At 48.7% G+C, this 24,495-nt stretch overlaps 9 protein-coding genes across 9 annotated transcripts; 4 read left to right on the top strand and 5 right to left on the bottom strand.

Moving 5' to 3' along the window:
• Positions 1 to 159: 159 nt before the first annotated feature.
• On the bottom strand, positions 160 to 3,484 carry UA08_04543 (hypothetical protein; the record flags this gene model as incomplete). Its single annotated transcript, XM_020267355.1, has 3 exons — positions 160 to 2,156; positions 2,217 to 2,844; positions 2,903 to 3,484. 3 exons carry the CDS (start codon positions 3,482 to 3,484, stop codon positions 160 to 162), a joined length of 3,207 nt encoding a protein of 1,068 aa, XP_020120018.1.
• A 1,558-nt stretch (positions 3,485 to 5,042) lies between these two features.
• Positions 5,043 to 7,290, top strand: UA08_04542 (hypothetical protein; the record flags this gene model as incomplete). Its single annotated transcript, XM_020267354.1, has 2 exons — positions 5,043 to 5,248; positions 5,310 to 7,290. The coding sequence occupies 2 exons, from the start codon at positions 5,043 to 5,045 to the stop codon at positions 7,288 to 7,290; spliced, it is 2,187 nt and encodes a 728-aa protein (XP_020120068.1).
• A 613-nt stretch (positions 7,291 to 7,903) lies between these two features.
• On the top strand, positions 7,904 to 8,985 carry UA08_04541 (hypothetical protein; the record flags this gene model as incomplete). Its single annotated transcript, XM_020267353.1, has 3 exons — positions 7,904 to 7,906; positions 8,014 to 8,796; positions 8,854 to 8,985. The coding sequence occupies 3 exons, from the start codon at positions 7,904 to 7,906 to the stop codon at positions 8,983 to 8,985; spliced, it is 918 nt and encodes a 305-aa protein (XP_020120069.1).
• An 871-nt stretch (positions 8,986 to 9,856) lies between these two features.
• On the top strand, positions 9,857 to 11,025 carry UA08_04540 (hypothetical protein; the record flags this gene model as incomplete). Its single annotated transcript, XM_020267352.1, has 3 exons — positions 9,857 to 9,929; positions 9,991 to 10,098; positions 10,169 to 11,025. The coding sequence occupies 3 exons, from the start codon at positions 9,857 to 9,859 to the stop codon at positions 11,023 to 11,025; spliced, it is 1,038 nt and encodes a 345-aa protein (XP_020120021.1).
• Positions 11,026 to 11,550: 525 nt separating this feature from the next.
• On the bottom strand, positions 11,551 to 13,541 carry UA08_04539 (hypothetical protein; the record flags this gene model as incomplete). The annotated part of the gene is made up of 7 exons (XM_020267351.1): positions 11,551 to 11,696; positions 11,768 to 11,926; positions 11,983 to 12,413; positions 12,475 to 12,824; positions 12,891 to 13,045; positions 13,116 to 13,329; positions 13,395 to 13,541. 7 exons carry the CDS (start codon positions 13,539 to 13,541, stop codon positions 11,551 to 11,553), a joined length of 1,602 nt encoding a protein of 533 aa, XP_020120022.1.
• Positions 13,542 to 14,051: 510 nt separating this feature from the next.
• Positions 14,052 to 16,488, top strand: UA08_04538 (hypothetical protein; the record flags this gene model as incomplete). The annotated part of the gene is made up of 6 exons (XM_020267350.1): positions 14,052 to 14,092; positions 14,157 to 14,670; positions 14,737 to 15,149; positions 15,206 to 15,486; positions 15,543 to 15,796; positions 15,904 to 16,488. The coding sequence occupies 6 exons, from the start codon at positions 14,052 to 14,054 to the stop codon at positions 16,486 to 16,488; spliced, it is 2,088 nt and encodes a 695-aa protein (XP_020120019.1).
• A 152-nt stretch (positions 16,489 to 16,640) lies between these two features.
• Positions 16,641 to 18,436, bottom strand: UA08_04537 (hypothetical protein; the record flags this gene model as incomplete). The annotated part of the gene is made up of 5 exons (XM_020267349.1): positions 16,641 to 17,015; positions 17,075 to 17,853; positions 17,926 to 18,090; positions 18,170 to 18,215; positions 18,284 to 18,436. 5 exons carry the CDS (start codon positions 18,434 to 18,436, stop codon positions 16,641 to 16,643), a joined length of 1,518 nt encoding a protein of 505 aa, XP_020120020.1.
• A 562-nt stretch (positions 18,437 to 18,998) lies between these two features.
• On the bottom strand, positions 18,999 to 20,645 carry UA08_04536 (hypothetical protein; the record flags this gene model as incomplete). The annotated part of the gene is made up of 2 exons (XM_020267348.1): positions 18,999 to 20,314; positions 20,390 to 20,645. 2 exons carry the CDS (start codon positions 20,643 to 20,645, stop codon positions 18,999 to 19,001), a joined length of 1,572 nt encoding a protein of 523 aa, XP_020120153.1.
• Positions 20,646 to 21,224: 579 nt separating this feature from the next.
• On the bottom strand, positions 21,225 to 24,330 carry UA08_04535 (Coatomer subunit beta; the record flags this gene model as incomplete). Its single annotated transcript, XM_020267346.1, has 5 exons — positions 21,225 to 21,367; positions 21,424 to 23,035; positions 23,096 to 23,485; positions 23,549 to 23,969; positions 24,026 to 24,330. 5 exons carry the CDS (start codon positions 24,328 to 24,330, stop codon positions 21,225 to 21,227), a joined length of 2,871 nt encoding a protein of 956 aa, XP_020120152.1.
• Between the last annotated feature and the right edge of the window lie 165 nt (positions 24,331 to 24,495).

Genomic DNA, 24,495 nt, shown 5'->3' with positions numbered 1-24,495 from the left:
TGTAACCGAAAATATATTAAGCATTCAGTACAGTCAAATAGTTCATTAAAGGGGCATCAAAAGGGGAGGAAAGTAAAAAGGAAAAAGGAAAAATGGGAAAATGAAAAATGAAACATAAAAAAGATGAGACATGCAAATCATAGAATCATATGCAGACAATCAAAGTCTTAGAGCGTCTAAGATTCTTTTGGCCATCTCTCGATATTGCCACATGCCACCCGATACCTTCTTGAATTGAATGCCATGCAGAGAAAATAATGGAACTTTGACAATCACAATCTCAAAACGTAGAACCAGGTTTTCCCCTGTATCGCTTTGAACTCGTGTTGTGGTTTCACCAACTACACGCTCGCCAACCTCGTTGTTGTCTTGAGATGGTCCATATTCATCGGACGCCTCGGAGTTGGAAATGAAACTGCGGTCTGGGGGTCCCTGGTTACGCCGAGCATATCGCGACGGGTGAGCTGCTCTTGAGTCTTCCCTTGCCTCATCGTTTGCGCGCAATCCTCCGAAACTGATTCTATGTCTGTGTCCAGAGACTTGCCCTTGTCTTTCTGGGCTCGGAGGTCCCGCATCTATCACCCGGTCAAGATCGATACTTGGAGCATGGCGACAACTAAATCCGCCTTTGATCTCTGTAAACTCGACATTTAGCTGTCGGAGAACGCGAATAATGTCGGCCCGAATAAAAGGAAGAGGCTTGCTACTGGTTGTAGAAACGCTGAACAAGCCTTTGAGATAGACGGGTTTGGAAAAGTCTTCGCCAGTATTTGCATTTTCTAGCGCGTTTCCGGTGTTAGACAAATCGCCGTCATCATCATCCTCAGGAACTGTGGCCTCTCTCGCCTCTTCTCGACGTGCCCTACGGGCTTGAATGCTTTCCCGGCGTGCATGTCCTAGAGATTTTGCCCGCGCAGCTGGTGCTCGAGATGCCAGTTTGCTTTCCTGTAGCGGAGCGGACGCTCCTGGACTAGCCTTCTGCCCATCAAACTCATTAACACCGAGGTTGTCAGAACCACTCGTGAGAGGCGGCTCATTGAGGTGTGATCCGTTGCCATCAGCTCCATACTTCCGTGCCAGTCTGCGAGAACGATAGTCGGCGGAATTGACACTTGTAGATCTTTCCAAGAACTTATTTGATTGCGAATTTTGTTGTTCTCCTGATCCAGGAGCACGGTAAAGATCCTGTTGTTGTGATTGACTATCGCTTGCATGCAATGTAGTCGGGGACGGTTCTGCGTGTCTAGTCCTGCGTATACTGAAGCCACGATGCAGTGGCGAAGCCAAATCGGCAGGAGGTTGCACGTTCAAACTCGGCACATTTTGTGGAAGTTTCTCTTTTTCTCCAGAGTCGCGGCCTCGGTCTCTAACCCTTCTAGTGCTAAAACGTCTCAGAATTCCAGCGGCAGTGCTCTCCTTCTTGGCAGGCGAATCAACCTGCGAGGGCACAAATGTTGGATTTGGGTTAGTTGTAGTGGGCTGGCTGACATGAAGTTTCTTGATTCCATCCACTAGCTCATCATCACCGTGCGTTCTTGCGCGTGGACGACTTCTAGCGCTAGTATCTTTCACTCCTGGGACGTCATATTGGTTGGTATGTGCGATTTCCGGGGCTGGCAAGTCAGGCATTTTCAATACGGTGTCTGACGGTATAGCAAGAGCTCCTGGGTTTTTAGCGGCTCGTTCTCGATCGAGTTTCTCCTTTACAAGGAAATAAACGGATATAAGAGGACTGTAGGCATTAAGAGGATCACTTCCGAACTGGACCGCCTCAACAGATGAATTTGATAGTGTCTCCCTGCTTGCTGAGTTCCGCCGTCTATAAAAGTCAAAAACACCGCCTCTCTTCCTGTCACCGCTCATGTTTGGAGTTGCTTGCTCTCGGGTGAAAGATTTTGAGGCAATTTGGTAATCTTCGGATTCCAGGGTTTTGGTCAGTTGAGCTGTAATGAAGTCAGGAGGCCCAAAATCGAATCCCGTCATTTTCTCCACTACCTCAGGGTCTAGTGGAAACTGGAGCGGCTCCCGTATGGGAAGGTAATTTTCCGGTGGTCCATTAAACCCTTTGATCATCCAAGGGTGGTTCATAATCTCGGCCAAGCTGGCCCGTTTTTTGGGATCTGTGACTAGCATTCGGGAGATAATATGGCGGCATTCTGAATTGACATGGTTAGACACGATCTATAATTTTGCGGATAAGTTGGGGCTTGGCTTACCTGATGTCAGACCCTGGGGATATTCAACTTCGCCCTTTTTGATCTTGGCATGAAGTTGTGGCATGCTTTGATCATCAAACGGGACCTTGCCGCAGACAAGTACGTAAAGTACGATACCGAAACTCCATACGTCTACTTCAGGGCCTGTGTACTGCCGCGCCTGGAGCAATTCAGGAGCAGCAAAGTAGAGGCTTCCGCAGAATGTACGCAAGTGGCTTCTCGGCGAAAATAAATTGCTTAATCCGAAATCAATGATTTTAATATCACCGGTTTTACTGATCAAGATGTTCTCAATCTTCAAATCCCGATGAACAATACTGTTGCGATGGCAATAATCCAAGGCGCTGGCGATTTGTCGAGCAAACTTCCTTGCTTGCTTTTCTTTCAACTTGCCGTGGGATATGATATAGTCCAGCATTTGACCACCGTTGACATACTCAAAAAGCATATACCAGTGATAAGGTGTTCGAACAACATCGCGCATTCCGCACACGTACGGATGGTCAACAAGAGAAACAATGGCAGCCTCTCGGGCCGTACGAATCTCTTTGGACCGATCGGCACGTTCAGCATCTCTCCCACTTCGATGCTCTTCGGTGTTTTGTCTTGGAACAACCTTGACGGCGACCTGAATTACGGCGTTAGTCAATGGAGAAGACAGGGGTGATAGGCAGGGATGATTTTACCTGTTCGCCTGTTTCTATGTTTTTGGCAATCTTGACTTTGCCCATACTCCCAGCGCCAATGGTTTTACCAAGAGCCCACTGCCCTGTTGGGGTGGAGATCATGGTGCGACGTTTTGGCTGGTTTGGGTTGGCATGTGCCGCCGCAGCGACGTTAGCCGCGTTCGCATCAACCACGGTCCCTGGCATATCGATTGAATCCCGCCTATTTCGAGAGGGGGCACGGTGGTGTTGAGAGGCACGAACTGGGTCGGATCGATGGGAGGTTGGCGGGCGCTCCTGAGAACGATCTCGCGAGGAGTCTCGGCGAGACGATGGCGGGCGGGCAAGGTTAGCAGCCTCGAAATCCCGACGGGCTATATTTGCAAAGGCCGCGTGGTTGGATGGAGGTCGGCGGTCATAAGACTGAGAGCGCGAGGAGGAGTGATGCTGGGAATAAGAAGACGGGGGAGGCCTGGTGGTGGTGCTTCGAGTCCTGTGGGGAAGGTCCGATGATGGGGGGCGATGCGCGTGAGGGCGGGAGGAGGAAGAGGAAGGGCTGCGAAACACAGTTGGATTTGCTGAGGCAGAGGCCGCACTGGACATACCGTGCAAACTGGCACAAGCCTGCTACGAATCGTCGATTTCTTCCGCTGGAGTGCTGGTCATCAAACAGGAGCGGTACACGGAAAGGAAGGGGAAGGGCGGAGGCGATGCGTGCGAGGTGTTGTCAGGAAGAGAGAGAACCAGTTTGATAGCGATCGCGGGGTTTATGAGGCCCCACGAAGCAGCAAGCTGGTGCTGGTTGCTGGGAGAGGGAAGAGAGAGACAGAGAGAGAGAGAGAGTGTGTGTGTGTGTGTTTGAGAGGGACAGAGAGAAAGAGCGAGCGTGGCTGGGTGCAGGAACTGGAAAGTCAAGCTTTGGAAAGCGACGTGTAGGAGGCTGGAGAAGGGCTGCTGCGGCGCTTACTGTTAGCCTTTGGGCTGCAAGTCACTCCGCCCGAGCGCGCGCTGACTAGGCTGGTTGCATAACACAAGATGACGCAGGCAATTGCTTATCACCGATCGATGGCAGGAGGTCGAGCGGCGATGTAGTGAATACTAACCAGTAGTACCTAGTATGTGGTGTTGTATGTACGCACGTAGGCTAATTACGCGGGGGGAGAGAGTGAGAGAGTGAGTGCCTGAGAAAGAGGCTGGATTGATGCGGCAATACCCGAAAGAGGCAAAGCATGTATATGAATGTCGGCCTAACCAGCAAGATACCCTATCGAAAATAGATCGAAACGGAACTCACCCAGGTCGAGCGGATTGTCACATTTGGAGAAAGCTAATTCTACCGTTCCATGGATGCTGGAGCAAAACCTTGGAACGGCCGATTAACGCTGAACTAGCGGGCTGTGGCTGCATAATGATACGTCCCAATGCGGCAGTATCTCACTCGGCAAGATTTCGTTGCTTCCATCGCCTGCAGGGATCTGCAGGGACTATCCTCGCTACGAAGGACCTTCAGGATAGAGATACCAATCATGCTACCCTCAATTGGCATCAGTAGCCATACTCCTCCTACCAGTGTGAGATGCCGGACAGTCAACACGAAGAGCATATGCATTTGAAGAACGTTAAGGAGGCGAGCCAAGGCGGAGGGCGGTGAGATCGGGAAGCCTAGCCCGATAGAGCAAAGCGCCTACCACTGAGCGTTAACTATTGTGTGCATAATCATAGATCTATGGACTCGTCTCTCCTTAACTATAGGTAACTAGCCATTCCTACAGTGGAATCTCCAGAGGCTTGGTCTCTGATATAGTGCGGTTTACTAAGGTGGGAATGGCAATGTCTAGGAACCAATACTAATATAGATTTGTCACAATCCAGATGAGCCTCGGAGTTTTAGCCACACAGTTCCAGCCACGCACCGCCACATAGCCTTGCAAGCTGCGCTGCCGCGGCTCGTTGTGGCGGTGCGACGGGCAGCTGATTAGACTTTATTCAGTAAATTCAACAATGACGCTCTTCTCCCACTCGCTTTAACCCTTACTGACTCCGTTCTTAACATCCATCGTCGAGCTATGGAAGCACGATAGAGGCTCTAAGTCCTCGTCGCATGGCTTCTCTACCGCGGAACCTCTGCGCCTGAGCATCGTTCCTCTCGTTCACAACAACCATGGCTGGCAAAAGATCGCGCTCGAGCTTTGAGGCCGATCTTCAAGCACAGCAGTCTCCGTACGCTTTCTATGGCACCCCGCTGCCTCCCTTAGACCCTAGGACTCGCGACGATGGCTCCTATGTGCCAGTGTGGAAACAAGAAGTTACCGATGAGCGAGGGCGGAAGCGACTGCACGGCGCCTTTACTGGGGGCTTCAGCGCCGGGTGAGCTCGAGGCACCTGGAAAATATGGGACTATAACGACTAAAATATGATTGTGACACAGGTATTTCAATACGGTAGGCTCAAAAGAGGGGTGGACACCATCGACTTTTGTGTCATCCAGACAAAACCGTGCGAAAGATGCGAAACAGCAAAGGATCGAAGACTTTATGGATGAAGAAGATATCCGCGAGGCTGAGGAGTCCAAGGAACTACAGACATCCGAAAATTTTTCTGGATTTGGCTCTACGCAGGCGCAGCTCGCAGGCAGGCGTGGTATCATGGATCTTCTAAGGCATGAGGGTGAGACGATGGGCGCCAAGCTTTTAAAGAAGATGGGCTGGAGAGAAGGGCAGGGTATTGGTCCAAAAGTACGGCGAAGAGCCAATCTTGGTGATGGTGATATCTTGACTGGAGATGATACACGTCATTCTGAAACCCATCTATTCGCCCCCTCAAATCCACCAATGGTGGCTTTTACACGAAAAACAGATCATTTCGGTCTTGGGTTTGCAAGAGAAGCGCGTCTCGACACAGGCTTACAAGTAGAGAGTGGTCCGGACCGTGAGAGTTATAATGAAGATGAAAGTAGTGACACATTCTTCGGCCGGCGATTGGCGACACAGAAAAAGCCAAAGGCGAACCAATTACCTCGTCGAGGGGGGATGGGGGTTGGCATTTTAAACGATACTGGGTCCGACGACGACGATCCGTATTCGATGGGTCCCCGGATATCCTATAACCGTACCATTGGAGGCGACAAGAAGAAAAAGAAGAAATTGAAAGGCGGAGATGAGAGTAAGACGGTGGCAAGCTCAGCAAATCCCCTTGTAAATAACAAGCCGGTTTTTATTTCAAAGAGAACAGCTCTAGCTGGGTTCCGCAAGTGTCATGACGGTCGTTTACCGCTTGACGGCTTTGTCCTTGCAGATGCCATATCCAGCCTTTCTCTCTCTTCAGGGAAGACGTTTGCCCCTCCAGATATACCTTCAGGTTGGAAATCTTCGAAAACCCCTGCTGAGGACAGGGATTTGTCCAAGTATATGTCGACAGCTGATGCTGCCAAGGCATCGAATCTTGACCCAAAATCTCGGGCCGAGCTTCTTGGTGAAGAACAGCTTCCCGGAAAGTCCATTTTTGATTGGATGACTCCGTCAGCCCGTGAGAGGCTGGTGAGAGCTACTGGCAGGACCGACCTTCCTCCAGCTTTAGGAGAGAAAGCACCCAAGGGCTTTCAAACATCAGACGCCGAGAGGCGTAGAAACTTGTGGGATTTGGTGCCAAAACTTGACAAGGCTGCTGCTGCCCAAGCTTTGAACAGAGCAGTCGGGGGTTGGATGCCTTACTCAGACGATGAAAACAAGAGAGCGCGTTATCGCACGTTTTTGGAAGTGCAAGCAGGCTCCCGACAATGTCTCCCAGATCGCCTGCCGGAATCAACAACAGATGAATGGGTTAGGGAAATGCAGGAATTTGCCAAGGCCGCTGAGGTTTTCAGACCAGTCTCTGGCGTCATGGCTTCACGATTTACATCTGCTAGTTCAGCACCTCAAGTTACATCCGACCAGCCGGATTCTTCTACAAACGAACCTCTGCTCCGTCGCCCGCCAGCCAAGCCGGCAGATCCAGCAGAGGAGGCGGCCAATATTGGTATGTTTGGGCCAATGACTCGTAGTACGCTAACGTTTTACCCAACTCGTCTCCTCTGTAAAAGGTTCAACATTCGGCCTCCAGCTCACGTGCATATCGACCCGGGGGATGTTCCGAACGGAGGGAGCACTGACGCAGCGAGATCTTCGACGGGGTCCGCGCGCTCCACAGCCAGCGCACTGCTGGGACCTGTCTCTTATGACACGGTAACCCAGCTTCCTCTGGAACCCCATATAGAATCGTCTGGCAAAATTATACCTCCTCCGGCTGCAGAACAGAAACCGATTGTCGTTGAGCCCGAGAGGAATGAAGCTTTGGAAGGCGAACGACCTGGTGAAGCTGTCTTCAAGGCTATCTTCGGCAGCGACGATGAAGAGGATGAAGATGAGGATTAGGCGCATCAATGTCCAGGATAGTGGCAAAAGTAAGCATGCCGTGTGTAGAATATATAGCAGCTGAAATCGACGCACATTATAAAAAATATATATATATATATATATATATTTTTATATGTATGCAGCAGTTGAGTGAGAATACAGAACAGAAGCATTAAATAAGTTTCAGTGTCGGAGTAAGATAACGTTGCTTATCTCCCTGACGGGTCCCCGGTCGTCCGCTGTAACCACAAGGGGCAAGTGTGCTTGCCCGCGGATTAAGGGCGTCGCCCCTCCTCTCCTTCTTTCCCTCTCTGTGCATCATCATCATTATCATACGACTCTGTGCCAACGCTCTGATCGCCCTCGATTAACCATGCTAATTTATGATGCCGCTATTCGCACATTGGATGTTTCTCCCTGCGCTTCAGCTTAGTGATTCCCAATTCTTTTGAGCGTGGAATTCCCTCGCCTTCTCTCAATCCCTCGACTTCTATGCGATCAACACCATCCCGGCATCTCTTTTGCTCGCTTTCTCCCCTGTCTTCAAATAAACTGGCACTTTTATTTGTTCTTCTACTTGACTATCATTGATTTCGTCTTTTATTTGTCTCTTAAGCGCGCATCATGCAAAATGGTGAGTGATTTGATATTCTCTGGCTCTACTTTTCTGCATCCTCGGATCAATCGGAACTTCCTTGGTGAAAAATATATTTGACAAGTCTCACGTATTATTGATGATAGGGCTGCTGCCTTTCGCGCTCGAGTAATGACGAACCGACATTCCATGCTTCCGCAGTGACACAAGAGCGTCCAGAAGAATCGCTCTCTCATACCGCGCAGGCTGAACACCATTCGGGCCAAGAAGCTACCAACAGCTCATCCCATCGAGGGGTCGGTCATCGCTCTCGTTCCAGACGCCAGGGCGTATCGCTACCATTAGATCAACACTATAACCAGCCGATCCGGCCCCATGTATGGCGTAGCAAGCGTCGCATTTGGACGCGATCGCAAATCACCCAAGAGCGAGAAGAGTTCTTCGATACTCGGGTTACTGGGCGCGCAGAGGTATGGGCTGCTCTCCGTGCAGCAGTCTCTTTATTGCGTGACGGCGAAACAGAGACGGCGCAAGGAATTGTAGATGCCGCCGGAGTTACGGTGCCTACAGGTGACCTCTGCGAGGGCTGCTACGATGAAAATGGCGTTCTTTACCGCTTGCCTCAATGCATCGTCAGCGATCCAGATAATATCGCAGATGACTCGGCTTCGGCTGTTCGAAATGAAAGCCCTGGAGACGATATTGAAGATGGAATTTTAGACCACAAAATGGTTACTGACGACTCAGAGGATGAACTTATTTCGGAAGATGCTGAGAGACGCCGTGAGGAGAAAGGTAAAATGAATGAGCGCGATATGATCAAGGTCCAAGCCCGACTGAGCGATCGGGGTGGTCCGGATGTGATCGTTGCCATTGGAAAAACACAGGCTGTTGGTGTATTGGCTCGCAAAATTCAGAGTGAGGTCAAGGTAGGCATCTACTGGTACTTCCTTTTCATTTTCCATTAACTAACTTTTCTTTTGAAGATACCAAATACCCAGCGCGTTCGTATCGTGTATCTTGGCCAAATGCTGAGAGAGAACGAGCCTTTGGTTGACCAAGGTTGGAAGCAAGGTCACATAGTGAATGCAATGGTCGTCCCTCGGCCATCTACTTGAGATTCTCACCTTTCTGTAGGTGATTAGCAACTCGCACCTGATTGAATCTAGTAGGGTTTGAAATAACCTAAGCTAGCCCAGCTACAGAAGGCTGCATTGAGTATTTGATTTGATATTTATCGTCTCTCTTTTGCTTCATTTGTTGGCCTTTGTGTCGTCATCTGCTTGGAGTTTTTACCGGCTATTTTGCGCAATACCCCTATCGTTCCATTTCACTTTATCATTGACAGCTTTGTTTAATATAAACTTCTGTGTACCAAATTCATCACCCTTGTTACATGCATTTACAATGGCGCTGATATGTTTTTGCTTATCTTCCGTTCTTGTTCAATTGAAGTCCTCTCTTTCTTTCTTCCTTGCTTTTCCCACTCTCTTGATTGATATGAGTATTCATAGCAGTCTATATAATATACATGGCAGTCCAGCAGATTCAATACAGCGCATCCAAAGCGTTGAGATTACCGCTGGAGTAACTCATCGTACTGAAATTGAAGTGCTCTTCCTACTTACTGTATGCTTGTTAGAAAAAGCCGTGTTCCTACAGATAGTACATGTTTGTTTGATCGCACACGACAAATGATGCAATAAACCCAAGCAATGAGAAGCTGCATGTGAAGCCAAGATTTGACATCGAGGCGGTGAATCGCGGAGCGGAGCTTGCCCTGAGTTCCCGCGGCAGGAAAAAAAAGATCTCCGCAATAGAAAAAAAAAGTTTAGACGGACGACAGACAAGCCTTTAGTTATATGTCACGCGTTATCAAACACTCCAATTCCTTACACCATAGCCACGGAATCTATCTCTCAAATAAGTAATTTACCATATTGCCAAAGCGGCTGGAAATACTTCAATTTCCTCTCGAGGGCTGTCGTCATGGCTACCGCGGTCGGCAGCTCAGCAGGACAAATCCAGAAGACCCCATTCGTTAGGGAGTTGGCTTCAAGTGGTGAGTTTGATGGAATCTCTGGACAAAATGGTTGAGCTGTTGAATTGACATGAATACATAGATCGCAAAGCTCGCGATAAAGCTCTTGAATCATTAACACTATTTCTACGTGCTCGCCGAGACTTGAGCCTTCTCGAACTCCTCAAGGTGTGGAAAGGGTTGTTTTACTGTAGGTCAATTTGAGCATCCTCCTGTTTTTCCTCCTGACGAAAATCAATACTTATACGAAGAATAAAAAGGCTTCTATCATTCCGATCGTCCTCTTACACAGCAAGCGCTCGCACGAGCACTTTCATATTCCCTCGTCCCAAGTCTACCGCGCGAGAGTCGGCTGCGTTTCTTGCGTGCTTTCTGGATTACAATTGGTCAGGAATTTCATGCGCTTGATCGACTACGCCTGGATAAATACCTATTCTTGATTCGGTGTTATGTCGGGGTCGCATTTGAGGTTTTCTTGAAGGGCAAAATAAATAACAAGCTGGACTCGAAAGAGCAGGAAGGAAAAGCTGATGACGAAGATGATGGGAATAAGAAGAGAAAAAGAAAGGGAGATTCCAAGATAGCGAAGAATGGGAAGAGGAGGAAACAAGACGAAAAACAACAGCAGCAGCAGCAACAAGAGGAAGATGAAAATGCAGATGAAAAGTGGGCCGAATTGGAATCGTATATTTCTCTTCTCGAAGAAGGGCCTCTCTGTCCCATCAATTTCGATGGCAGTGAAAAACCTACCTCGGAAGATTCAATACCCATGCCTCATGGTCCCGACGGTCTAAGGTACCATATCACTGATATTTGGCTTGATGAGCTCGAGAAAGTCATTTCACAGTACCTCCCCGAGATGGAACAGAGAGAAGGAAAACAAAATGGAGAAGAAGAAGAAGAAGGAGGCCAGAAGATAAAGGATTACCTCGATGTCCCCATTGAGCTATTATTGCGGCCATTTGAAAAATTGAAAACGGAGAGCCCGACGAAATCAGTTCGGCTCAAGGTGGCGAGCGAGGTGTTAGAGGATGAGAAATTGGTTGAGTGGGGATTTAGGGAGAAGCAAGTCGAGGATGAAGATGAGGAAGACGAATGGAATGGATTGGATGACTAACTGTTGCAGATATGTTCACTGGTGTGTTTGTTTTCCTGTTTCTGTTCTAGTGTACTTATTCCTGTCAAGAGTGCAGTTTTTGGTTCGAAGTCCATGGATGGACAAGGCGTCGGGTTCCGTCCATGTCCTCTAACTTGACGGTTTATATGATTTCTACGTTTCTTTTCAAGCCCGTCGATAGAGTTGATACTGTCTATTGAGCTGACCTTCCCATGTCTGCCCAAGGACTTGACATTGGTATGTCTTCAGACGTTGCTTAGGATGGCAATATCTTGCGGCCAAACTGGTCAGCCAAGTGTATGCTTTCTGTCATTTCATGGCGCCTTTGATAGTAGATGATCCATCTTTCTCGAATGCTATGACCTAGGGATAAGACTTGAAGCAATTCGAAAAATGGTACTTGTTTGGGTATACATAATCTTTATTATACAATCATGTCCAGATTAAGCTACGTAAGTATATCGGGGCGTCTTCAGACCAAGGTCCCTCAAACATACTCTGAGGGGTTGTATGCGTCAATCCACCCTATCCTAGAACCCTGTACCACCGCAGCTTCTTTTCCTCAGGCGCAAGCTCTTTCTCCATCTCGATTTGATCGAGTTCAGAAAAGTCAAGTTCCCGAAGAGGTATGATTCCAGAGCGAAGAAAATACCAAGCGATTCCCCACATGGCTACAAAAAATAACGCCTGCTTAGCATACACAGCCAATAGAAGAACGTAAGAGGCTAATATATTCACTTACCGAAGAAAATGGGCAGACCAATGTAAGATGCGAGGAAAGACGACGTATTCCAGTGACCGTGTAGAAAGACGCTGTAGCCTGAAGTCAGGGTTATTATCACCAACGAAACAAGAGTTGCCCACGCCATGTACGGCTGAAAGGGGCTTTTGTACGGGAGACCTTGAAAATAGTCAGCGCGAATGAAGTGGCCAAGAAAGCCTGCGAGAAAAACTCACGGTCTCGGCTGATTCCTTGGACCTTCAAACCGTAGAAAAACCGGAGCTGAGTGGCTTCAATGACGATCCAGCAAATTAGAGCTGCGATGGTAGCAATATTGACAAACCATCCAAAGGCAACGGATGAATTGCTGCCCAAGCTAAGGTAAACCAAGAACAAAAAGGCGTTGGAAACGGTCACGGCCACGTATGGTGCTCCAAACCGGTTCAACTTCAGAAACACCGAAGGGGCCTGCTTCTCCTCAGCGAGGCCGTATAAGACTCGAGAGGCCAGAAATACCACAGCCATGCCGCAGCTGAAAGCAGAGGTCAGGATCGCGGCGTTGATGATGGACGGTAGAACGGTAATCCCGGCTTTCTCAAATGCAATAACGAACGGGCTTGCTTGTGCTGTTCCACTCGAGTTGCCTAGTTGGGAGTCATTGTAGGGGCTAACCTTATTGTCAGCCAAAGTCATATTCGTCTGTATACGTATGGATGGGGGTTTTTTACACCAAGAGGCCAACGACGAAGATACTTATAACATAGAAAAGTATAATCCGCCAAAATGTCATCTTCATTGCGTCCGGAATTAGCTTCCTGGGGTTCCTTGTCTCGGCTCCTACCAAAGCCGTGACTTGAATATTGCAGAATGCATAAGCGGCGGAGATGAGAGTGCTCCAAAACCCCAAGAATTTGCCCGTATTGCCATCAGCGAGGTATGCGTTGAACGGGCCAGGGTCTCGCCAGTATCGAAAGCCGATGTATTCGCCATTGGGCGAGCCGCCACAGTCGACAATGATACCCGCAAGGATAAGTCCTACGACAAGGAGTACCTTGATGATCGAGAAGAAAACCTCGGACTATGTAAAATGAGTTTAGTCAAAGAGCCATTATAGGCTGCAATATATATGGGGCTGAATCCTCACTTCACCATATACGCGCACTCCGCAATAAGTCATGATGATGATCAAGACAATAAATACCGTGTACCAGACTCCAGGATTAATACTCGAATCCCAAAAGTCAATAAGTGTGGCGGCGGCACTAAGTTCAGCAGGACCTGTGACTGCCATCATGTACCCTATCCACGTACAGGTCAGCTAAGCCCTTCTTCGTAAGGCAAAGTGAAAGAGGACAGAGCTGCGACTTACAATAATTCCAGCCTGTAGCGGCGCCTATAGCTGGATGAATGAACTTGGCAGCATGTCTGAAGAACCCTCCAGTCACGGGCATAAACGCGGAGAGTTCTCCAACGCTGAGAGCCACAGACGCAGTCAAAAGACTCATGAAGATGTATCCAATAAGTGCACCAGCTGGGCCAGCAACGGCCAGTGCGCTACCAGCAGCAAGAAATAGACCCGTTCCCTTTAAACAGTGGGTTTCATGAGTGCTTTTATTTATGACATGCAGAAATAAGACCTGAGGCTTACGATCATCCCTGCGAGACCGATCATGTTGATATGCCTCCTGGACAGCTCCCTCTTCATGCCACCCGGGGCATTTTCCACCATGCCCATCTCAGGAGAAGAGTTGTAGTGTGAGAGTTCCCTGACACCAGGACCCTTTTGGGATTCCATTATGCTGCGGTCCTTGTTCGATTAGATATGTCGTCTCGGCCAAGGAAGACATCGGCAATGTAGATATATATGCTAGGGAAGCACCCTCAATTGAGCCCGCAAGATAAGGCGCGTGATAAGAATTTCTGGCCTCCATGTCTAGCTACAACTTCCTAGCTCTTTTGATACTTGGTGGTAACAGAAAGTTTGACTCCCCGGACAATTTCGTAGAATTTCGCCGGCATCGGCTTTTCTTTATCTGCGGGTCCCTGGACGCCTCAGGCTTAAAATCTCCACACGTGGTTGCGGGCTGACCATAGTCCTACATTCCTGGAGATCACATGATACGGGCCAATCATACGTCGCTGCCATGGATATCAAGTGCTCTTCTGCACCTCTTCCTATCATACGCCGAAATACCCATTCAATCCGTCATCAAGCAGATTCAGACTGGCTTTGGATACGTTGGTTGGCAGCGGATTCAGATCGTCATTGCAATCTTCTCTTAGTCTCGTATCCAGCCTGTCGACGATGAATGAGGGCCTGGACAGTGAAGCCACAAGAATGACGAGGTAAGAGAGAAGACAACGCCGGCCGAGTCGTCTTGGTGTTAATTCCAAGTACTAATACTTGTAGCGTGAGAGCATGTCTGCCATGCCGGAGAGTAAAAATGAGATGCTGTCCCGTGGTGGGAAGTGCCAAGTGCGAGCGCTGCCTTCGAAAGTCTATGGAATGCGTCTCATATGTTCAGAGGAAGCGTGGGAGGAAGCCGTTGAAGCTGACAGGGGCTGACTCCCCACACGGTCCTAGCCGGCGCATTACACGGGAAGCGTCCACTATTCCATCTAAAGTAGAATACATGGGAACGTCTGGCTTGCCGGCGGCGACCTCTACAGATCAGCGACATCCTGGACACGACCATCGTGATAGTGTAAGCTCTAACGTTTGGGCCAAGATTGACGGGCTTCAGCCATCTTCCCTTCTCACCCGGGAAGCTACTAAGGAGAAATATTCCCTGCAATCGATTCTCAGTATTAGTAGGGATCTCGATATGGATCAGGCCGAGTCTACTTCATGTCTCCCTGAGGATGATCCTGTAGTCAAAGGCATCGTGTCCTACCATATAGCTACGTCTCTCTTTGAAGGGCAAGTGACTTATTGTGCTTACTATTCGCAGAGGAAAGAAGTATACTGACGTTTCAACAGCTTCATCAAGAGTTTCAACCCCTTCATTTGTGTCCTTGATCCTTCTTTGCATACATTTCAGTACATTCGGGAGAGATCTTCATTCCTCCTCACTGTTATGCTCTCTGTGTCGGCCAAGGCATTTAATCCTACCTTGCATTTTGATCTTCACAGATATTCAGAAAGATTGTTCAATGATGCCATCGCCCGAGGTACAAAATCCCCCGAAGTCATTCAAGCCATACTGCTCAAAACGTATTGGAAACAGTCAGACGATACGCGGTCCTGGCCAATCCTCGGATACGCTATCAGACTATCTATGGAATTGGGCTGGCATAAGTTATCATCGAAAGACGAGGACACCACGACCATGTCGTCTCTTGAAATTCGCAGGAGACGCAACGTTGAACGTACTTGGCTAGTGTTGTTCGTCTATGATAGGAGGTCCGTTGCGAGCCCCTTTCTCTGTGACCTTTCCGGAAATGCTAATGTTGTCCTAGCATGAGCCTACAAAACGGAAATCCTTGGATGATTGAGAGGAGCGACTTTATAGAATCCGTCAACACATGGTATACAAGCCCGCTGGCAACTATCAATGATACTATTTTGGCCGCATTTGTTTCTCTGCGTCTTGCTGCGGCAAATATCCTCGAGGTCTTCAACCCTCGGCGCCCTGCACCGTCCGTGACACACGCGTACCGATTCAATTCTCTCCTGAAAACCCTCACTCCTCAGGTAGAAGCCTGGAAGAAGCGTTGGGGCCATATAGCCTCGGAGAAAGGTGTGTCTCTCCGCCATTGTATCTACGATGGCAATTAGCTTATTGACCGGTATTAGAGCGATGTCATCCCTTTTTGGTGTCCTTCTTCGGCACACATCTGCTCCTTCTTCTATATTCATTCCCTCTCCAATCTTCAATATCGTCACAGAGTGGTGCATCCGTAGTCGACACGGAAGCATTCTGGATTACCTACACCAGCGCTATGGATATGTTGAAACAAATTTCCCATCCATCTCTAACGCCTCTTCTGAGTTTTGCTCACGATTCAATACACGCAATGACTGCCTATGCTGCTGTATTCCTTATAAAGGTAAGCTCAAAAAGATATCTCCGTCTTTTATGCTACTTAACGACTGTTTCTGTTAAATTTTTATGTCGCTATGCCTTTCCTGACTGAGCTAAAAAAAAAATGTTCAGTTATTGCTATCGGTAAAGAGTCTCACACGCAAGGAATATGAGAAAGCTACTATAGAGGCCATCGACATGGCTGCGCGTGTCTTCGAACAGCAGTCAACACCGCCAACTTTCACATGCTCCCTACAAGCAAGTTTCCTCAGAAACGTTGTGCAAGAGTACAAGAGGACGTGTAGACAGCACCTTTCGCGACATGCAGACGAGCAAGAACACGACCCATCTCTGTATGAACAAAATACGTCCTTCTCAGTAATGCAAGGGAACTCCGGGATCAACGAAGATGATTCTGCTCAGCGGCGAATCCTGTCACCTTTGACGTTGGAACCAAGCGGAGTTCAGGAATCTGGCCAATATCCCCAAGAGGGTGATGCTTTATCCGGATACCAAAATTTAGTAGCTAGTGCGCCTATCGTCGGTACAGCAAAAGATCATGCCCCAAGAGATGTGGGCAATATCGCATTCGTTGCAGATAGCACAGTTGCTCAAGACTTATCACCTCAGGATTGGGAATTCACTAATGAGGACTGGGTATCTCTATCGATGAATGCAGGTTTTGATATTACAGATGGTATATTCATTCCCATCTGAACCAAGGAGGAGCGACTTAAGCTATCAGTGGAAATAGAAGTATATATAATTCCTGCCCATGACAAACATGGATGGTTAAATATAACTAACCCCTATAACTTGAGGAGCCAAAGCACGCCGCTTTGAATGCATTATCTAACATAGGTAACCGCTCAAATTCTCAAGACACCTGCCTTGGCCGAACCAACTTCTGCTTCTGCTTCAATCTCCACTAGCATTTCGTCACCTATCAGGCCGGCCGTAACAAACGTATTGGATGGATGGACACCGGCAGCTTTGAATACCCAACCATGGGCCCGGCTGACCTCCTCGCACACATTCTCATCTCGCACCATGATTCGCGTACGTACCACGTCGGAGAGGGACGAATCAAGGGCTTTGAGGGCGTTCTCTATGATATCTAGAATATGCACGGTCTGACTGCGAGCTGACTTGCCACCAATAGCAGGCAGACTGGGTATGAGCTTGTTTGTAGTTGTGCCAGATACGCGGATAACATTTCCTGTTCGCACAGCTCGGCAATAGCCCTGGATCACAAGTCAATCGTCTTTGTAAATGGTGAACAATGGAGGGCTATTGTACTCACAGCAATTGGCTCCCATGGACTTAAAGACGAGTATTCCACACGTTTGCCATTAGCGATAGCCTCCCTCACATGCTTAGTCTTGTCAATCTCCGCGAGGTGGTCGCTGGTATCGCCAGCAGCAGTCAAAAAGGGAGGCCTGCGGTACTCATCTCCGCAGTCCCCCGGCACATCGGTTAATCCCTCCTGTGCTTTATGTATGAGTGCCAAATCATCGCTCGTCAGTTGCAACTGGAATGCCTCAAGGTTCTTGTCAATGTACTCCTCGGAATCATAAGACAGACGAGACCCAACAATAACAGCCTTTACAGAAGGAATGTCGAGCACGTATCGAGTGGCGACGGCAGCGATGGAAACGCCGTGTCTCTGTGCTATCGTATTGAGCGCCTCCAAAACCGTCTGAAATGGAACCCAGCCTCCAGCTGCCCAGATGAAGCGCAGGTATTTGCGCAAACTCCAGTTGAGCTCGTTTATATTGCCTGGTTCGGGCTGTCCCAGCCATTTTTCACTGAGGAAACCACCTAACAGTGTGCCGTACGCGAGGACACCGACATCACGATCTAGGCAGAGCTGGTTGAGCGAGCCACGCGTTAACCGTCGGTCAATCACGTTGGTCGGGATCTGGTTGGTGGCTATAGAGAACCCCGTATCTAGCAGAAGTTTCAAATGTGCAGCATCGGTGTTGGTTAGTCCGATGAGGCCAATCTTGCCCTGCTTCTGGAGCTTGCTCAAGTGATGAAGGTTGTGCAAGTACGTGTTGTCGGAAAAGTCCCAGGCATGATCTGCTGTGTTGTTAGCTCATCCAAAATTGAGGAAATAGACTTCAATACGAATAGTGTATTGGGGGTGCCCACATTGCAGGAGATCAATCTTGTCCTGATTCATTCGCCTTCGTGCGAGATCAACAGCTGCCTCGGCATTTTCAAAAGTCTTGATTCCGTTCTCTGGAGGGCACCATTTTGTGAATGTCACCTTGCTGCTAGCTGGTTTGGCCTCCTTATGCTTCCCAACAACTAGCTCTGCATGGATTATCAGCATATTTATCTTCGATGTATAGAACACTCAGCTGGATTGGGAAATCAGAAGTTGCCCACTAACCTGCATCTCCATAATGATCAGCCATATCAAATGTGTCTAATCCGCGCTGAATCCTGTGTGACATGTTAACCATACACATTTCGCTTTGAACTTGATTCCTTTTTGCAGAGATACTTGCATGTTATCCATGACATTCACAGCCATTGCCATGTCGGTGTGTTTATCATGGCCGCCAGCAAGCTGCCATAGGCCATTAATCATGCGAGAAATCTCGAGAGAGCCGCCAATAACCGCCCTTTCAGGACGAACAACTGCTGTTGAGCCCATTTTTGGTTTTCTCTTTCCTTCGAACAAGCCGTGTTTCTCCCCTTCCGTGGCAAATAAGAGAAAAAGACAAGCACACGCTCAATACTTGGCTGTTTGCAATCAGCGACTCTTTTCTGGTAAGGACAATCTAAGTAGATATGATCCTAGCAGCAATGTGTATGTTTTAAGTTTATATGGATGGTTTGTAGTAGGTATAGACTCCGATGGTCCGCCGGCGAAAAAGCTGTTAGGGCATGTGATATGACCGGCCATTTTCCGTGTAATTCGCCGAGCCTGGCCATGCGTTATCGGATGGAGGATATAGCTACGTTTTTAGTCTTCAACTTACTTGGAAAGGATGGAATTGGGTGATAGCAAAACTGACCAAGGAAAGGCCCGTTCATTCAAGTTTAGTTTAGACGGTAAAGAGGGAATATTTTGCTTTCGCATACCGGAGTTCTTCTTTGACCTAATAATGAGTACTTTGTACTATACAAGAATGACGCTATACAGGATATCGTACAATGAACACACACACACACACACACGCACGCACGAAAAGAATAGCAAGGACGAGCGACAATCATATAGGACCTTGAGCTTCGTATAAATGACCGCTCTTGGAAAGCACTGTGCCCAGTCCTTGATGCACCTCTACTTGAAAGGGCTCGAATGGGATCCTTTCGCCGTCGACGCTTATATACCCATCCTTACTGCCCCTGGGGCTGAGACGGTAACCAGTGACTTTGCGGACTTCGACTTCGGGGTAGTCAAAAAACTCGCCATTTTCCACGGCAGTCATCATCGATAACGTCCTGAGCCGACCAACATTGGCATCAATCATAACGATATCGATGGTACCGTCATTGGGAACGGTAGAAGGGAAAAAGTTTGCGTCGGCCGTCATGATAGCCATATTTCCAGCATAGAAATTTGCCAGCGTATCCGTGGATAACTGTTGCCAGTCACTTGGCACATCATCCTCGTCAGTGCCGTATTTGAGCGGGGGCAAGCCCTTGCCAACCTGCTCACCACCACCGATCGGTCGTAGGGAAGATTTCTTTTTCTTGTATGCGACATAGCGTTCCTTGATTTCCTGTTTGCTGTCTGTTTCGAGCTTAAAAGCTACGTCGCACGGATATGTCGCCTGGCGTAGAAGTCGCACGAGGAATCCGTATGTGAAGCGCGCGGCACCCATCCACCGCAGATTATCTGTGCCCAGATCTGACTCGGCGACAATTCCATATGACTGGGATAAGAATGATAGAGTTCGCGTTCCGCGTTGCGTAATGGAAACCAAGTCCAGAGGGGTGCGCAGGCCCTTGATCACAGTCAGAGCCGATAAGCTGATACTGTTTGTACCAAAAAGATTCCACGCCATAGCGTTTCCCGAGCCGCAAGGGATCATGGCAACTGCAACCTTTGTCAGGGCCTCTGCAGCATTTTCCCTCTTTGCAAATCCATTCAAAACCTCGTATGGCAGACCATCGCCTGAACAGCAGATCAAAACATCATATGCGTCGATGTCCAACTTTTCGGCGATATCTGCCGCATGACCGGCATATTTCGACATTTCCAAATCAACTTTGCATCCTGCAGCCTCGAACATCGGAGCCGCATATTCAGTGTATAGATCTTCAGCGTATCCTTTGCCTCCGTGAGGATTTATTAGGACCTTTAGCCGTTTATTGCGTTGAGCATCGCCATATGCAAGTTTTAGTAGTTGCTCTACCCACGGTTCAGCTTTGGCAAATGCCTGGCTGTCAAGGGCGAATGTCAGGGTGCTCGAAGTGTAGTCATCTTTCACGAGAGGCTTTGCGTATCTGATGGAGAGCGCTGATTCGGAGACATCGGCGGCTAGGATATTGTAAAAGGGAATGGATTGAGACGCCGTAGAATCTGAAGTCGCAAGTTAATGGATGCGCTTTGAGGGTCTAGCCCCATCGTTGCAACGCGAACAGAGGGGAATCGTACCAACTACCTGGAGGCCGCAGTAACGAACGTTTTTCCTGGGTCTTGGGTCTAAAAAAGCGCCACAATTCGAGTCAGCAAATGTTGAATCAACGGGAAGCATGTAGCTGCAGCTCTGCGCACCATTAATATAGAGTGCATCAGATTGCAGAGTGAGAATGATGTTGTTTCCTACTGCAAGGGAGAACGGCGCATTCAGTTCGTCCGGGTCGATTGTGGTCGTCGCGGGCGCGGGGGCGCTCGGATTCTCAGCGGACATTCTGGGCAAGTCCTATTCAAACAGCGGCACGCAGCATAGTAAATGATAGAGACAGAGAGCGAAGTCGGTCGGTGACAAGAAAGAGAAAGAAGAACAGGTAGCCATCGCAGGCACTGAGTGTTATTTAGCTGCTTCCGCCAGGGCCGGAGCTGCCAAGCCGCGCCGTTTCGGTCAACACTTGAGGAGACAAGATCCTTGCTCGCCTCCTTTGTGAGGCACTGCTTCTTTAAATAACTCAACTGGTGCAGATTTGGAAGATGAAAGGGCATTTCTTCCTCTTCTTCTTACATGTTCAGCGTCGAACGATTTCCCAATAGGGCAACTCTGTATGTAGCATGCATGTCTTTACATACAAGAAGACGAACGTCGGGATAATATTCATTTTACTCACAACACCGTCGTCCATCGGTTTATATAAGAATTAGAAATACTACATTTCCATTGTAAAACAAACCCCCTGTGCATGAACATTTTGAACGTAAAGGACGAAGAACACAACAACAGCCGCTAGCGGACACAGGGCTCGACAACACCCCGGCACGAAACGATAGAAGAAAACTTTCAGATATTATCCACACTCTATGCAGCAGATGCCTTCAGCCCCTTCAGGTTACCCAAGGCTAAGGCGAGACCTTGTGAGCGACTTCTTATCCGGACGAATCCTGTGATGGGACCGTCGTCTCCCTCTTTCTCGATACTCAGATTCGCCAGTGCATCCTCGCCTATAAATTTGGTCAGTAAACGCAGTTGAAGAAAGGGCCCAGGAGAGAGATCTTACCAAATACGCTGCGAGCATATAGATTGGCGCTAAGGAACTGGCAGTCGCCCTGCAGAGATGCATCGGGTGTCAAGCAGGTCATGTTAGTGCTCTCCATCAGTTGCTTGAGGAACTCGCGCAAATCCTTGGCCTTGGTGTTTATGTTGACCTTATTTTCCCACTCAAACTCTGTCCACATGGTTCGGAACTGAGTTTCAGTGCAGTGAGCTGGTTGGATATAGTCCATAATGTCGGCGTGGATGTCGTTTAGGATGACCACATGAGACTCTGTGGAACTGGATCCATCGTAAACGACGTTTCCAAAGATGACACCAGCATCGGTCGACGATACTTTGACTGTGGCTTGAACATTCAAGAAATCCCTAGGTCCCAGATTTTGCGTCGTTGGGCGCTCCACAACCTTCAAGTCTCCGAGGGTTGCAAATTCGATGGACAGATTTTGTAACGTCTCTGTAGTTTGATTGACCAAAAGCACATCCAACACTATATCGAATTGGTGGACCTGAACGTAGGCTTCGGCATAAACCGGATCAGAAAATCCTGTCAATTGAACAATGCGACTGAGTTTCGAAGACAGATCCTCAACATCTGCATCACCTCCTGTAGCCTTGATGAGATCCAGCTCAATTTCATCGGCGCCTTCTCCAGCATTCTTCTTAGCCAGCTGTCGGATGGGAATGGCGTCATCAATCTGAACGGCAACCTTAGCCTTCTCAGACGCTTCTTTAGCAGCCCGTTTCTTCTCCTCTGTTTGTACAATAGTCCTGAACGCTTTCCTAGTGTCCTCCAAAAACGTAGTCTCAAGCTCCTTCCTCTCAGCGAACTCGGCCAGAGAACGCACGCAAGTCATGATACGATCTACCGAGTCCTCGTCAATTGGTGCCTTTACAAATTGAGACTGTCCAACTCGGATGATGGAGATCAAGATGAGCATGGCTTCGGCGCGAAGAGCGTTGGTGCGGGCAGCATCTTGGGAGACCTCGGAGTGTCGCATGACCAGTTTTGTTAAAGTCGATGAGAGAACTGTTGCAAGATAGTAATCGCCGTCGAGGATAAGTTGGCGTAATGGAGGCTTCTGAGCAGCTTTGACTGCCTCTAGCTTAGCGGCAACGGCTGATTGACTTGTTAATGCGCTCTCAGTAGCGTATGTTCCATCGGCGAGGACTTTACGCGATCCACTCGGGGCTGCTGACTTTGTATGGCCGTTGACTTGATCGAGCGCAACCGCATTCTCGTCAGGTACTTCATCCAATAACCGTTGCTCCGAGGCCAAGATAGGAATCTCTCCTAGACTGGCTCTGATACGTTTCCAAGCCTCGCGGATATCGCTTGTTTCCAGGGAGTATTCTCCAACCACCCAAAGAACACCGCGGTAGACTTTTCCAGCTCGTACTTCGCTTAAGGTGGCTACTAGGCGTTCAATAATCGATCCACGGAGCTTAGGGAATTTTTCAACGACCTCTTTGACGAAAGAAATGACATCAACGGCCGAGTTGTTATTGAAGTCACCGATGAAGTCCATCAGCAAGTCGACGACGCTGGCGGCAATTTCCGAAAACTTGATGGCGCAGTGATGAATGGATTGGATCAGGAGTTGGCGATATTCGCTCGACTATCCAGATTCCAAGTTAGTGGTTTGCTGCATTGTTGTATACAGACCACTGAAACATACCTTCTCGTACTGTTCATCCACGGTCTTTGCAAGTTCCTTCTTCAGGAGCATCACAATTTCTTCCACATTCTTGCTAGACACCATTTCCAATGCAATGCTGAGGGCCTTGCGCCGAACATCGAGATCGGGGCTAGAAAGAACGCGCAAGATCTCCATGGTCAAATCATCGAGTACACCCTCGTTCCTGATCCTCAGTTGATCTACTCTGTCGAGAACGATGAGTTTCACGTTATTATCGGCTTCCTTGATGCTAAGCTCTATCAATTTTGATGCCGCAGCCTTGACAGCTACAGGGTTGCTGGTGAGGGCGGTAAGGGACGTGGCAGCTTCGTATATGACAGTACTTGCTGATGCATCCAGAAGATCGAAGATCAATCGCAGATACCGTGCCTGATTATGCTCTTAGCAAGTGATATTATTGCTTGCAGATGCTCCCTACCAACGCAGACTCACCTTATTCTGTGCATTCTGAATAGCATCCTTTCGAATAAACTCAAGCTCAACTAATTGGATTAATTCATCGGCATTTGGTATGCTGTCGAAAGTTTGGCTCAAATATTCCAAAGCCTTTTGGTGGCTGATGGACATCAGAGCGGCAAATGCATTTCGCTTGCAGGTGTGATCGCTCTCCGATCCAAGGAAGGTTTGAATAAGCTCGGGGGCATCAGGAATCAGCGATTCAGAATGCTGGAAGATCGACGATACCGCCCACACGGCGTTCTTTCGCACATAGGCATGACGATGTTCCAGGCAAGAGCGAGCGGAGGAGAGGAGGGGTTCAATGAGTTCAGGCTCCCGGAGCTTGCAGAGGAAACGAAGAGTGTTGCCCCGGATGTACTCGTTAGGATGTTGTAGGTCGTTTCGGATACCGTTACTAAAACGGGTCAACAGAGATTGAGACGAGTTCAGCATGGCAGCCCAACAACTTACCAGACTAGAATCATCTCTTGCTTCAATCTCCCACTGGCGTCAAGTTTCGGGCATATCTCGTAATAGAAATAAAGCAGTTTCTTCAGGGGCTTGTTCTTGGATGGCATGACAAAGCGAATGATATGCATGAGCAGCCCAGGCATGGGGTCGCCGTTGAGCATGATTGTTATGATCCTCCGCATAGTCTCCTGCTTTGTCTCGTCGGTGCCCCTCTCCAATTGCGTTTTTAGCTCCTGCTGGTTCGGCTGGTCGGCCGAGTTGTCCTGGTGGACCAGGCTGTACGAATTTTCCAGAAACGACGCCATGATTGCTGCTGTGTGGTGCTCGTGTCGGCGAGGTGGATGGGATACGGAGACGAAGGTACGGAACGTGGACTGAGGAGCTGCATGGGTCAGCCGGGCATACAATGCAGCGAGACGACGGCTGAAATACCTCGACGAAGCCCCTAGATCGCAAAGGCAACCAATGAC

Source organism: Talaromyces atroroseus, assembly GCF_001907595.1.
Source record: "Talaromyces atroroseus strain IBT 11181 chromosome Unknown scaffold_5, whole genome shotgun sequence".
Taxonomy (NCBI): domain Eukaryota; kingdom Fungi; phylum Ascomycota; class Eurotiomycetes; order Eurotiales; family Trichocomaceae; genus Talaromyces; species Talaromyces atroroseus.
The sequence above is the reverse complement of the archived record's forward strand: the minus strand, read 5'-3'. Positions and strand labels throughout refer to the sequence as shown.